This window comes from Gymnodraco acuticeps, unplaced genomic scaffold, assembly GCF_902827175.1.
Source record: "Gymnodraco acuticeps unplaced genomic scaffold, fGymAcu1.1, whole genome shotgun sequence".
Taxonomy (NCBI): domain Eukaryota; kingdom Metazoa; phylum Chordata; class Actinopteri; order Perciformes; family Bathydraconidae; genus Gymnodraco; species Gymnodraco acuticeps.
Genome location: NW_022990014.1, coordinates 2,660,808 through 2,673,958, shown reverse-complemented (window position 1 = coordinate 2,673,958; position 13,151 = coordinate 2,660,808). Strand labels below are relative to the sequence as shown.

General features: G+C 39.4%; 3 protein-coding genes across 4 annotated transcripts; 2 read left to right on the top strand and 1 right to left on the bottom strand.

Annotated features, from left to right (window-relative positions):
• Nucleotides 1–124: 124 nt before the first annotated feature.
• On the top strand, nucleotides 125–3,817 carry bbs5 (Bardet-Biedl syndrome 5). Its single transcript, XM_034213469.1, has 12 exons — nucleotides 125–330; nucleotides 646–728; nucleotides 814–879; nucleotides 1,290–1,339; nucleotides 1,473–1,600; nucleotides 1,681–1,816; nucleotides 2,172–2,267; nucleotides 2,553–2,615; nucleotides 2,722–2,856; nucleotides 3,111–3,194; nucleotides 3,425–3,448; nucleotides 3,545–3,817. The coding sequence occupies exons 1-12, from the start codon at nucleotides 269–271 to the stop codon at nucleotides 3,644–3,646; spliced, it is 1,029 nt and encodes a 342-aa protein (XP_034069360.1). The 5' UTR covers nucleotides 125–268; the 3' UTR covers nucleotides 3,647–3,817.
• An 827-nt stretch (nucleotides 3,818–4,644) lies between these two features.
• Nucleotides 4,645–7,918, top strand: klhl41a (kelch-like family member 41a). Its single transcript, XM_034213468.1, has 6 exons — nucleotides 4,645–5,963; nucleotides 6,053–6,210; nucleotides 6,303–6,410; nucleotides 6,500–6,685; nucleotides 7,200–7,346; nucleotides 7,465–7,918. Exons 1-6 carry the CDS (start codon nucleotides 4,878–4,880, stop codon nucleotides 7,574–7,576), a joined length of 1,797 nt encoding a protein of 598 aa, XP_034069359.1. The 5' UTR covers nucleotides 4,645–4,877; the 3' UTR covers nucleotides 7,577–7,918.
• A 140-nt stretch (nucleotides 7,919–8,058) lies between these two features.
• fastkd1 (FAST kinase domains 1) lies at nucleotides 8,059–12,988 on the bottom strand. Of its 2 annotated transcripts, XM_034213388.1 has the most exons (15): nucleotides 12,783–12,988; nucleotides 12,151–12,661; nucleotides 11,988–12,056; nucleotides 11,696–11,821; nucleotides 11,217–11,615; nucleotides 11,013–11,123; nucleotides 10,481–10,612; nucleotides 9,909–10,395; nucleotides 9,711–9,819; nucleotides 9,509–9,637; nucleotides 9,293–9,424; nucleotides 9,096–9,209; nucleotides 8,669–8,813; nucleotides 8,479–8,593; nucleotides 8,279–8,374 (listed from the first exon to the last, which is right to left on the bottom strand). In XM_034213388.1, the coding sequence occupies exons 2-15, from the start codon at nucleotides 12,483–12,485 to the stop codon at nucleotides 8,279–8,281; spliced, it is 2,499 nt and encodes an 832-aa protein (XP_034069279.1). In that variant the 5' UTR covers nucleotides 12,486–12,661; nucleotides 12,783–12,988. The 2 variants fall into 2 exon arrangements, with proteins under 2 accessions (XP_034069278.1, XP_034069279.1); XM_034213387.1 differs by lacking the exon at nucleotides 12,783–12,988 and having other exon boundaries at nucleotides 8,059–8,374; nucleotides 12,151–12,485.
• Nucleotides 12,989–13,151: the final 163 nt, after the last annotated feature.

Below are 13,151 nucleotides of genomic sequence, written 5' to 3'. Positions count from 1 at the left end.
CTGAAAATATACAAAATACTAATTCAGATTATAGTTCTCACTGGGAAAAGTAACAAAATAAACGACATGGTTTTACATAAAGTAATTACCAGTGAGATTGGGAACAGGTCTACAGTTTGGTCCTCTTTCCTTGCCGTCTGTTGCCACGGTGATTACGCTAGAGAGGCTTGTCCAGATTAGCAAGGCTAACATCTAGCTAGCAAAACAACGGTAGTATATTAGCTAGAAAACGTACTTAAAGTAAACTGAGGTGCTATTACCTGCAGATATGGCGTCTGTTTTAGATGCTCTCTGGGAAGACAGAGACGTTAGATTCGACATAACAGCACAGTAAGTCATTTCACGGAAATACTTGGGGGATTAAGGGTATTTCACCATTGCACATTTAGCTAACCTGTTAGCTCAGTAATTGGCTAACCTCAGGTAATGTCAGATACAATTAGTTACAACAATCACAAGTCACTTGATATTATGTTGTGGGGAAAACGTAGGGTATATAACATATATTACAAATGTAACAGTATGCCGTAGTTTAACGTCGTCAAAATACTTATATTACCAAACTGTGATAGCCTGCGTTTAGCTAAAAAAAGAAAACCACAACGCCAAATCACTGAACAATCTTTCCATCCATGTTGTTCACAGGCAGATGAAAACTCGTCCAGGAGAAGTACTTATAGACTGTCTGGACTCCATAGAAGACACAAAAGGAAACAACGGAGATCGAGGTAGTTAGCTATCCTGGAGTTTAAAACGGGTCCAACTCATGTCTGCTGGTCACTTAATGTATGATGTCCATTTGTATTTTTGCAGGACGACTGTTGGTAACTAATCTGAGAATCATTTGGCATTCTCTGGCCCTGCCAAGAGTCAATTTGTGTGAGTACCTCATGTCTATCCTAGGTGTATTTATTATTTAACTCTCTCTTTACTATCAGCTGAACATGTCTGCCATCTGATGGACAGTCATGGTATTAATAAAATAAGAAATACTTGGTTAATCCCAAATTGGAAGAAAACAAATTGTTACAGCAGCATAAAAAAACAAGGCAATGCACAACATTTGTTAATTATATTAACAGTTTTGATTGTAGGGTTTAATGACTTTACTCTTTCTTTTCTTTTTTGCTTAAACCTAACTTAAACTAAAGATCTTGTGGATGATTATTGCCACCGATTATAGAAAAGTCAAAACAGAAAATGTGCTTTTACTATTTGGTGAGATAAAGATGCTATGCTAATGTTACTATGCATATCATATAGACAATAACAACCTGCATCTTTTTCAGCTGTGGGTTACAACTCCATCATTAACATCACAACAAGAACAGCTAACTCAGTAAGTTTAACTTTGGTTGGTTATACCTTTTAATTATAATTAATTCTATCCTCACACTGTCATTAAAAGAAGAACAAATGAGATAATGATGGATAAACATGTTACTTTATTAATTGAATGCTATTTCTTTCAGAAATTGAGAGGCCAGACTGAAGCACTCTACATCTTGACAAAGTCCAACAATACGAGATTTGAGTTCATTTTCACCAATGTTGTTCCAGGAAGCCCACGCCTCTTTACTTCTGTTATTGCTGTCCACCGGTAAAACAACTCAGACGTAGTGTTTAATTCTCATTAAATGTACTTCTTACTGAATACTTTTGTTGGTCTTTTTGTTACAGGGCCTATGAGACATCCAAAATGTTCAGGGACCTGAAGTTGCGAGCCGCTCTCATTCAAAATAAGCAGCTCAGGCTCTTGCCCCGGGAACAAGTGTATGATAAAATTAATGGAGTTTGGAATTTATCCAGTGATCAGGTGCGAGTGCCTTAAATATTTCTTGGATTTTCTTCAATTTTGCATTTTATAGCTTGCTTACATAGACTTAACGTGTGTTTTCAGAGAAAATCTAACACTTAACAAGCACTATACTAACAGGATGAAATCAAATGTGAAATTGCATAACCCAAATGTATTTGGTGTGTGTATTGTCTATTGTCAATATTAACACACAATTTTAATGAGCAGTACAGTTCTATGAAGTGTTTTTTTGTTGAAATACATTGTAAGGAGTCAATATCTAATAACTGAAGGTAATACTTTAAGTGTGATGTGATGACTGGAGGTCAGTAGTTTGCAATATGAGTAACTGAGTCCATTTTCTTTTTTTTAGGGTAACCTTGGAACCTTCTTTATCACCAACGTTCGGATCGTGTGGCATGCCAATATGAACGAGAGCTTCAATGTCAGCATTCCTTACCTTCAGATTGTAAGTGTGAAACATTACAATAACTCTTCATATCTAGCTGACCGGTAAAATACAGTTTGATACTGTATTGAAAATGCCTTATCGATTCTAATACAAAGAAGTATAAATGTGATTTCACCCTTTTTTTGTCCAACTTAATTACAGTATACTGAACAATTACAGTATGAGCCACCTTTAGGTATTATTTAAAGCAGGTAGTTGCACTTGTAGTGTTTTTGTTATAAAGTCATGCATTGTTATTCTTTCAGTTTGATATTGTATATTTCATATTTTCTCCCCCTCAAGTGGTCTATCAGAATAAGAGACTCAAAGTTTGGCTTGGCTTTGGTGATAGAGAGTTCACGTCAGGTAAATATTCTTCAGTTTGAGTCACATTCGCATTACTTTTTTACATATACCTTTTGATATGAGTTTGTGAGAAACCAAAATACACAAATACTCTATTGTTTTTTAGAGTGGTGGCTATGTGCTCGGGTTCAAGATTGATCCAGTGGATAAGCTTCAAGACGCACTGAAGGAAATCAACTCATTGCATAAGGTGTACTCTGCCAACCCCATATTCGGAGTGGACTTTGAAATGGAAGAAAAGGTACAAATCTGCGCTCAATATTAGTATCAATGACCCTGAGGACCTCTACAGTATAACATTCAAACATTTCAGTCTAAGCTAAACTGTGGAACCTGTAAGTCTATTTTTAAATACTGTTGTTGTACTGAATGTTCACAGCTAATCTTTTGCGTCTGTATTCCCCTAATTGTTTTGAATACTTCATTGTAGCTGGCTTTTCACCGGTTCAGCTGATCTTGTTGTCATAGCGCTGTTTGTCCTAACAATGGTTTCAGCCCCAGCCGTTGGAGGAGCTCACTGTGGAGCAGCCTCCTGATGACGTGGAGATTGAGCCTGATGATCAGACTGATGCTTTTACCGTGAGTTACACTCATCTTTCCTCTGGGAGTCGATGGTTTAGTTTTCAAACTCTCAGAATAGCTGCCAGCTAATGCCCTTCAGTATAAAGAACAAACATGATTTCATGTTGCCTAGTGCTCATGTTTGTACAGAGCCATGCTCATCAGACAACAATAACCTATTATCACAGACAACATGTCCCATTTCTTTTTTAATAAATGTGGGAATTGTGTGTGATTCTTGCCCACAGGCTTACTTTGCTGATGGAAATAAGGTAAAGTCTCATACCTATTTATATCTTAAGCTATATTTTTTAAATAATGTAAATCCAAAGTATGTTATGTCCTAACTCTTTTCATTTTTTTTAAAGCAACAAGACCGTGAGCCAGTTTTCTCTGAGGATTTGGGCCTCGCCATTGAAAAGTTGAAGGATGGTTTCACACTTCAAGGACTGTGGGAAGTCATGGGCTGAAATAATAAGAAACATTTATTTGTAGGTGAGGTTTAAAGTTGTACAGTTTATGCATAGATACTTTTTGATAAGAAGAGAATACCAAATTCAAATGTGGGATATTTATATAACTAGATTATTAAATATAATTTAGTTTGTGTTGTTTAAAGTTAATAAATGTATTTAAATAGATATTGGAGAGTATTTTTTTAACATTCTTATAACATAATTGGATGTTTGTACTGTATTGCACACAAAATACATTTGTATGTCGGAAGAACACAATGATCACAGGCTAAATACATAACTGCACAAGGTGCTCAAGTATTTTACAAATCTGTAAAGAGGACAAACTGTCACCTCCTGTGGCAGCAGCTGTTCACTGACCCTGTCTTCTTCTTAGATAACTCCCCCACAAATACTGAATCACACTGAAGCAAAGGAGTCATTACTATCAGTGAAGTGTGACTCACTTCACATGTAGTCGTCTCCAAAATACATATGATTGTATTAAATACATATACACACATTAAGTGCTTGAACAAATAGTCCTGCCGTTGTCTCTCTCTGAACCTTCATTTAAACCTTGAGGAATTATTCGAGGCAGGCTCTCGTTTTCAACAATGTCAAGATTACAATTAAACCAGAACCAATACACAATGAAAAGTTGAAGAGAAAAATACATTTAAAACAGAAAAACACCCAACGAAAAAGTTAACTAATAATCAAGCAGACATTACAGAATACATTTGAAAACATTTAGGTTATTTCAAGAGTATAGTAATTGTTGGTGTTTAACTTTAATTGACCTGTATATACAATTGTCAAGTTTTAATGTGCGGTAAAGTCCTCTAAGTGTGTGTAGGACTATAGAATTCAGAATAAAAACAGTTTTCTCAAATGTATTATCTGCGCACAGGACTTGTGTGTGGTTTTTTTAAAACTATATTTTCCCATATTTGATAACCAAGAAGTGGTAAAAAGATCATACGATATTTCTGCGTGACCATACAGCAATGTTGTGACAAATGACTAGGGTGACAAGGCTCCACAGTTGTTTTTACCCTGTGACAGCTGGGTGAGCCCTCCCATTGGGCCAATCTGAATTCTTCATGTATTGGGTGGTTGGCTATATTTAGAGAGGGCACGGTTATATTGAAGTGGCCTCAGACCTGGCTGCCCATAGTTCTCTCTCTTCACCAGCTAGGATAGACTGCTGTGAACACTTCTGTCCACTTCCTGTCCTGAAAGAATGGATCCTCAAAGCATGAGGGAAGATCTCCGTCTGTTTCAGAGCACTCTGCTGCAGGATGGACTCAAAGAGCTTCTGAATGAGAATAAATTGATCGATTGTATCCTAAAGGTTGGGGACAGAAGCATCCCCTGCCATCAGCTCATTCTGTCAGCTTGTAGTCCTTATTTCCGGGAGCTTTACTTCTCAGAAGATGACAAGGAAACTGATAAAATGGAAGTTGTTCTGGAGAACCTTGATCCCGATGTCATGGAGGCGATTGTAAATTACATGTACTCAGCGGACATTGACATCAATGACGACAATGTGCAAGGTATTTTGGCTGCTGCGAACCGCTTCCAGATCCCCTCGGTGTTCACGGTTTGTGTGAATTATCTCCAGAAGCAGCTGTCAGAGAAAAACTGCCTTGGCATCTACAGGCTGGCACTGATGCTGAACAGCTCCAGACTGGCACTGGCATCCAGAAATCACATTGCAGATCGGTTTGAGACCTTAGCCAAAGAAGCAGATTTCTTAGAGCTCTCTCCACCTGAACTCTTTGCCATTATTGGAGCAGATGCATTGAATGTAGAAAAAGAGGAAGTAGTGTTTGAGACCCTCATGAGTTGGATCAGGAAAGACAAAGAGAATCGTGTGAAATCCTTGGAGGAGGCCTTTGATTGCGTTCGTTTCCGTTTACTCCCAGAGAAGTACTTCAAGGAGAAGGTGGAGAAGGATGAAATACTTAAGGCTGATCCTGAGATTGTTAAAAAGATCAAAGTTATAAAGGAAGCCTTTGCAGGGAAGCTGCCAGAGAAGAAGAAAAGTGAAGACGATGGGGAAGAAGAGGAGGGAAAGTTGCTTGGTTACCTGAACGATAACCGCAGAACTGGCATGTATGCCAAAGACATGGTTCTGATGATCAATGACACCGCTGCCGTGGCCTATGACCCCCAGGACAATGAATGTTCACTCGCTGCAATGTCAGAGCAGATCCCCCGAAACCACGTCAGTCTGGTGTCAAAGAAGAACAATCTGTATGTGTTGGGAGGACTGTTTGTAGATGAAGAGGACAAAGAAAAGCCATTGCAGTGCTACTTCTACAAGGTATACATCTGTTATTGACATGGCAGATGTACACATCAAAAGTTATGCCTCATTTGGTTTTTCAGAATATCTCATAATGTGCCTTTCAGTTTGACAGTCTCGCCGCTGAATGGATGGCCCTCCCGCCCATGCCCTCCCCCAGGTGTCTGTTTGCTCTGGGCGAGTGTGAAAATGTCCTCTTTGCTGTCGCAGGAAAAGATTTACAGTCCGACGCGTCTCATGACACTGTTATGTGCTATGACACTGAGTAAGTCCCAACTATTTTGGATTAGCTCACTCAGTACATTTGTCTTTTTGAAAGTTCTGATGTGCATTTACTTTTGATCTGCTCTTTTTTAGAAAAATGAAGTGGAGTGAAACTAAAAAGTTGCCTTTGAATATCCACGGCCACTGTGTGGTCTCTGAGAACGGGCTGGTGTATTGTATCGGAGGAAAAACAGACGACAAGTGAGATTGCACTGTAATGCAATTGCAAAAATGAACCGAAATGAGGCAAATTATGATTTTAACATTCAGAATGTTTGTCTTACTTAAAGCAAAGCGACAAATAAAATGTTTGCATACAACCACAAGAAGTCAGAGTGGAAGGAGGTGGCTACCATGACGACACCCAGAGCCATGTTTGGGGCAGTGATCCACAAAGGGATGATCGTTGTCGCTGGAGGAGTCAATGATGCAGGCCTCATAGCTTCTTGTGAAGCTTATGACTTTGGAACCAACAAGTATGTGCTTTTTATTGTTACAATTTTAACATGCCCATCCAATTGATGTGCATGTCATGTTTCTGGTATCACATCTATTTAGTTAAATAGTTAGTTATACAACCTTGAAGTTTTTGAAAGATGTGACTTAAACATGTTCAAATGAGTCATAGGAGCCCATACATTTTTTTTGAAGAAATGCAAGTTACATATACATTAGTACATATTTCCTATTAACATATAAATTATTATCAAATATTCATAAAATGTTAGTTTTTTATGTTTTTGTAAGATTTTATCACAATTAGGCAGTTAAAGTGATTTTTTTTCTGATCTACAGACTGTGTAATTTAAAGTATTATAAAGAGGAGAAAGCATCCAGATTAAAATAATAAAAAGGGGAAAAGTCATAGTTTATTCTATAAACTAATATTATTTCCTCTCAGAAAATTATGCTGAGATTTTTTAAGAACAATACAAAAAAACGACCACATGGCGCTATCATATTAACACAGCTGAGTCCACCTTGTTGCAGGTGGTCCCCGTTCACAGAGCTGCCCCAGGAGAGGAGCTCAGTGAACCTGGTGAGCTGCGGGGAGCAGCTGTTCACTGTAGGAGGCTTCGCCATGGTGGAGAATGACAACAAAGAGTGTGCACCCAGTGAAATCATCGACATTTGGCAGTATGTGTGGATTTTGTTACATTAAATGTTAGAATATGTGGTGTCATCTTGCTCACTTTAATCTACAATGATAACTATCCTCCTACTGTATAGTGATATCTTGTTTCTGCCTCACCAGGTATGAAGAGGACAAGAAAGAGTGGAGCGGTATGATCAGAGAGATGCGTTACGCAGCTGGAGCCTCCTGTGTGTCCATGCGCCTGAATGCAGCCAGAATGCCCAAACTGTAAAAGGCACTGCAAAATATTATGTACATGCTTTTATTTACTGGCTTATTGTTGTTAATTCAATATTTAAACATATCACATGTCCTGTTTGCCTGTTGTGCGTGAGCGGTTTTAATTGCCATATTTCTTTAGATTTGGACCAGATTTAGTTGATTCCGATCTACTAAAACACATCAGTTGTTCAGAATATACTTCTTCTTAAAATAAATCAAATAGTTATTGTTGTATACTGGGAAAGGATTGCATAGAAATTGATTTTTTCTTCTGTTAATCTGGAAATGCTTCTATAACATTACATCAACATGGACCCTGTACATGATCAGTATTAAAGTATCTTCCACAGGCTCACAGTGTCTGTCTGACATGTTGTTTTGGTTTGTTTTTACATGGACAACATCCACATTTTTAAATACTGTGGCCTAGTGCAGGTTTTAATACTTTTATCGTTGTTGTATGAGAAAAGTCACAAAAAAAAGATAGTGATGCTTTATATTTAAAATACTTGTTTTAATACAAAAGCCAAAAATACACAATCTAGCTTCACATTAATGAGGTTAGAGGTGAAAATAAGAAGCATTTTATATATGATAACAGGCAGTAGTGATTTCCAAACTCTGTTAAGTCTGAAGACGTTCAAAACCAAACTCAAAGCTTTGTCAAAGTGTTGAGTGTAACATTACTTTCAATGTTCAATAAATAAGGCCTTTAGGAAGAAAGCTGTCCAAATAGGTTCTTCTTTAGATATTCCTTCCATGCATTCGGAGTCGAAAGCTCCATCGAGTTCCATTCAAAGTGAGGGACCTGTTTAAAACACAAACAACTATTGAGTGTGACTGACATATCACATTTTCAGAGTAAGAGATGTACCACACTTCCACATGCAATCTTATATTACGTATTCTCACCTGAACCACAAGGTATCCCATAATTTCAAGGTGTCTTTTTGTCATCAGAGCATTCCCTCTCAAATGGTGAGAGTTCTTGCAGAAGGAGTTGGAATCAAGGAAGTTCACAGCAACTCTGAGTGATAAGAGAAAGGAGGATGTCAAACATATGTAATTTCTGAGTGGTTTTATATCTCCGATAAATCCCTACCGCTGAGCTCCAGGTGGCAGCACATCCCTGGTGGTATCCTCTGAGCTCGTTCCCCAGTGAACCTTTCCTCTGTCTGAGATCTGCAGAGTGCTGGGCCCGCTGTAGGGCAGCGGCTGCAAGCGCTTGTCTAGAACGCATTCAAAGTCTGAAAAGGCAAAGACATGGTCATATAACATAAAAATAAATCTCTTTTTTGGAGCCAAGTTTGGGGAATGTCATTAAATGGAAAAGTCATGCAGTTAACAGTTGTCTTAAATATTTTGTTCATGAGTAATACAACACTTTAATACTTATAAAATGACTTGCAAGCATAGAGGCTACCTATAGTATGTTTTTTTTACATTTGCAGACTTTTTGAGAATAGAAACATGTGACAAACATCATCAAATTACTGTTTATCCGATGGAAATACTCCAATATTACTTACCTACAGTGTAAAAGTATGGAGTGACAACTGCTACTCGGACACAGTTAATGCCACCGAGAACCTCACCCAGCATATTGTAGATTTGCTGCTGCATAGGACTCGCAGTGACTGTCCCTGAAAATAATTAACATTTTCACAGTTTAGATGCATTTGAATTCCATGCTTCGTAACCAAAAAATGGTTCCATCATTGTATACCTTTCTTCTGAAACTGCTGGCAGTAGTTCTCATGAAACCACGGCACCTGGTACTCAGGACACTCGAGACACACGGCGCGGTTCAGCTCCATGAGGCGCAGTCTGGTCCGCATGGTGAGGGTATCAGATAGAGCTGCAGGAAGTAGGGACAACAATTAGTCCTGAAAAACTTGCATCTCAAGTTGAATTTATTTTTTTAAGCTAAAAGGGGACTTACTTTCGAGTTTGGCGTCCAGCTTTCCCAAAAACTCTATACTGAAGATTTCTCTGACTAGTTCCTCAGGAAAATAGTCGGCCAAAGCCAAAGTGTACCCCAGGAGAACTAGCATATGTGGTTCAAAGGAGCCTACAGACAGAGAAAGAAAGGTGTTAGTGCAGGCTTAGAATAAGGATAAAAAAGTCTAAATGAATCAACTTACTGATATGAGCAGTCACACACTGAATAGAGGCATCATACAACTCGTCTGCTGAATCATAATTCAGTACACTGAACGGGAGAATGATGGCATATATTCCCCAGTGGTGAATCTGAAAAAATACAGGAAAGTATAAAAGTACTCCTAATATATTTAACTATTCCAGAGTTAACATAGGGGGATGTCCATAAAGGAACCTACCTTGTCAATGTCTTTAATGGCCACTGTGGCAATACGGTCCAACAGGGGAGGGCAGATGTGATTTATTTTGGTTAGAAAGAGGCACAACGCCGGCACATTGGTCCAGTGGATTTGGTCCATCATCCTCTTCAGTGTGACCATCGTTTCATCCAGCAGAATTTCATCAAACCACTCTCCTGTAGTGTACTTGAGCTCTTCCAGCAGCAGGTCCAGCCGGTCGGCCTTCTGCAGCCTCTCCCGCCCGCAGCGGTTCAGGGTCTGCAGCAGACGCACATACTTGCTGGTAGTGTTGTGGCGGTAGGAGGGTTCATTACGCAACCACTTGGCAACGGCAACAGAGATGGTGTTGAGGTCATTGAGATTGCACTGGGTCACTATTTCCTCTACCCGGGAGATCACGCCCTCCTCAAGGCGCTGGCAGGGCAATATGGAAAGAACACGGGTCAACATGGTCACCTCGTAGGGGAGGACGCTGCGCTCCATAAATCTGCAAAATAAAGTGGAAGCAGGCTGAGTTTAATTAAATCAAATAAGAAAGTGACATTTCCTTCTTAGCTGAAAGAAACACTTACTTGACCAAAATCTGTCTTAGTTTAGCGTAGAGTTCAGGGTTCTGGTATTTCAACAGGGAAAGCGCTTGGACGACCCGTGCGACCTCCACTGGCTTGTAGACATGGAGGTTCCTCTGGATCACTGATGCAATTCTGGAAAAGAAATGTGTAATAATTACATTTTAAATATTGATATAAACCACATTATGATAACGATTCTTGACAAAAAACCTGTGAACAATATGAGACTATTAGAAATAAATGTGTCACAGCTCTTTAGGCAAACTATGTATAACTGTAATGGAGACCTTGTACCTCAAAATTTAGATATCTACAATTTCATGACAACTTCTTCTGCAGAGGAAAATTGAGACACGATCAGAAGCACGAGAAAAGCTAAATGGGCATGTTTCTGAGGTAAAGAATGAACATTTAACTAAAAGACTTGTCATTGCTGTACTAATATCAGTTTTACCATTTAAAGTATCTGCAGTAAGTAGATATCGGCAAATAGATTGGCTCCACTTATTAAGAGAATAAGACATAAACTCACTTGTTCAGTAAGCTAAGATTCCTGCTCTGAATATCTTGTAGAGCTTCAGCTACAGCCAGAGCCTGATGTGGAGTGAGCTCATCCGCCAACAGGAGGGCAGTGTTCTCCAACCTGAAGAGACACATTGGAGAAGCATTAGACTGAAGAACTGCAGTAAATGGTTAGATTAAACTCACTGATCTCTCCACTAATAATGACACACACCCGTCTCTGATCTCCTGACTGGCCATCGGAGCCAGAGTGACAAACAGTTTGGTAAAGGAGTGAGGATCCGTGCTCGAATCAATGAGTTCTGTTAGTCTTGGTTTGACAGCCAGACTGAAGTCACAGCTGTTGAACTGCAGACCCTGATACAGCCCCATGATCATGCTGATGTTTTCTGCATCCAGCCTGGACATGTTGATTAAGATAATCTTGTTGCACTTGTCCAGCAGGGGCCGGTAACTGTGCTTTATGTTTCGCATGAACTGCACCATTCTCCGCGGGTTGTTAAATTTTGTTGGATCCATGGTGTCCAGGAGTTCTTCTGCCCTGCTAATAAGGGCATCTCGAAGCCGGGGAGACACCAGGGACGACATGCTGATCATCAGTGATGACAGGATCCTGGAAAAACATAACAATGCGTTAATACAATATATAAAAAAGGTACTTATAATCCATTTAACATTTGTTACTTGACCAACCTGGCATCATCAATGGACGACAACCTCTGATCCACTATACTGGTGATGTGGCCCATTAGCGGACTGTTTTGAAGGTTCAGATTACTGAGACACATGGCAAACTTGGATAGGGATTCCATTGGAAGTCTGTGAATTCCAATTAATTCGTTTTAAAACCATTATACACTTCACCAAACAATTTTGACAATATCAATTTTGGTAATGTATAAAACAAAATGCTTATTTACCTTTTTATAACTTTTACAATTTGCAATGTCCATAATAGTTACCTAAGAATGTAATGCAAACATACCTGTCTATTCTCAGCCATGCTTCTGAAACTAACTGCTGAACAAGAGAGTCATGGCCATCCACATTAAACCTAAAAGATTAACAATAAAACAGTTTGTTATTATGTCTATACAATACATCAAAAACATATAAATTAAAATGATTGAGGGTATATATTCTTGTACCTGAGGAAACTGTAAAGCATGTCGACCAACGTCAAATCATCCATCAGAGCAATTTTGTTCTCTGCCAAAACCCGGAGCGTTAAGAATTGAGGATGGCACCTGATGACCTTAACAGTCCTGAGCATTTGTGGCTTCTCTCTCTGAAACTGCCACAGCATCCCCACAGCTGTGCTGACATGGTTCACTGTAAGCTTGGCCTTGTTTTTACCCACCACATCCAAAACCTGGTCTTCAGCAGCGCATACCTGCAGCTGCTGCAGAACCTTGTCTCGGTTAACTGTCCCTCCATGAAGGAGCCTCCGAAGGAAGGAACTACCACACCTGAGCCTAAACATCACACTGAAGCGGGCTCAAATTAAGTATGCACTGGGACCTTCATTATACAAACCCAGTCCACACTGTGCATCTCAATGTCAAACCAACAGCCAGGCTTAGCCAGTTGATATCACAACAACAAAACTACAGTCTGGAGGAGGCATATGGTGGGTGCTCTACCAGGGACCTGTGGACACTGAATACAAAACAAACACATAAAATATACACATCAAAATATCTTAAATAGTTTTGATTGTATAAAACAAATGCAAAAACACGTGCATGACAGTTAAGTAAGTTCAGTGTGACATGCTGACCTAAGGTTCAGAACGTCTCATCTCGTAGACAGCCCCATTCACAGACTGTTTTGACTTTCCTTCAGTGAACGGCAACACCGCAGTGAGCTACCCGTTGCTAAGTTAACGCGATATTCACGTGGATAGAGAAAATATGTCCTAAAATTCAATATTAGCCAGCATGGGCGCTATAATGTTTCACTTCCGTAGCCAGTGACATAAGGAACATAGGGATTTTTAATACCCTGGGCAATGCCTTTCAGGCAGCCACTCACGCATACCGGTGAGCTCAAAATCGCCCTTGTACAGGCAACCAGTTGTCTTAAAGACTAAGGTGGTTTTCCAGCGTTAAAACATTGCTTACAAGTGCTTTGTGTCTGTATCACTTAC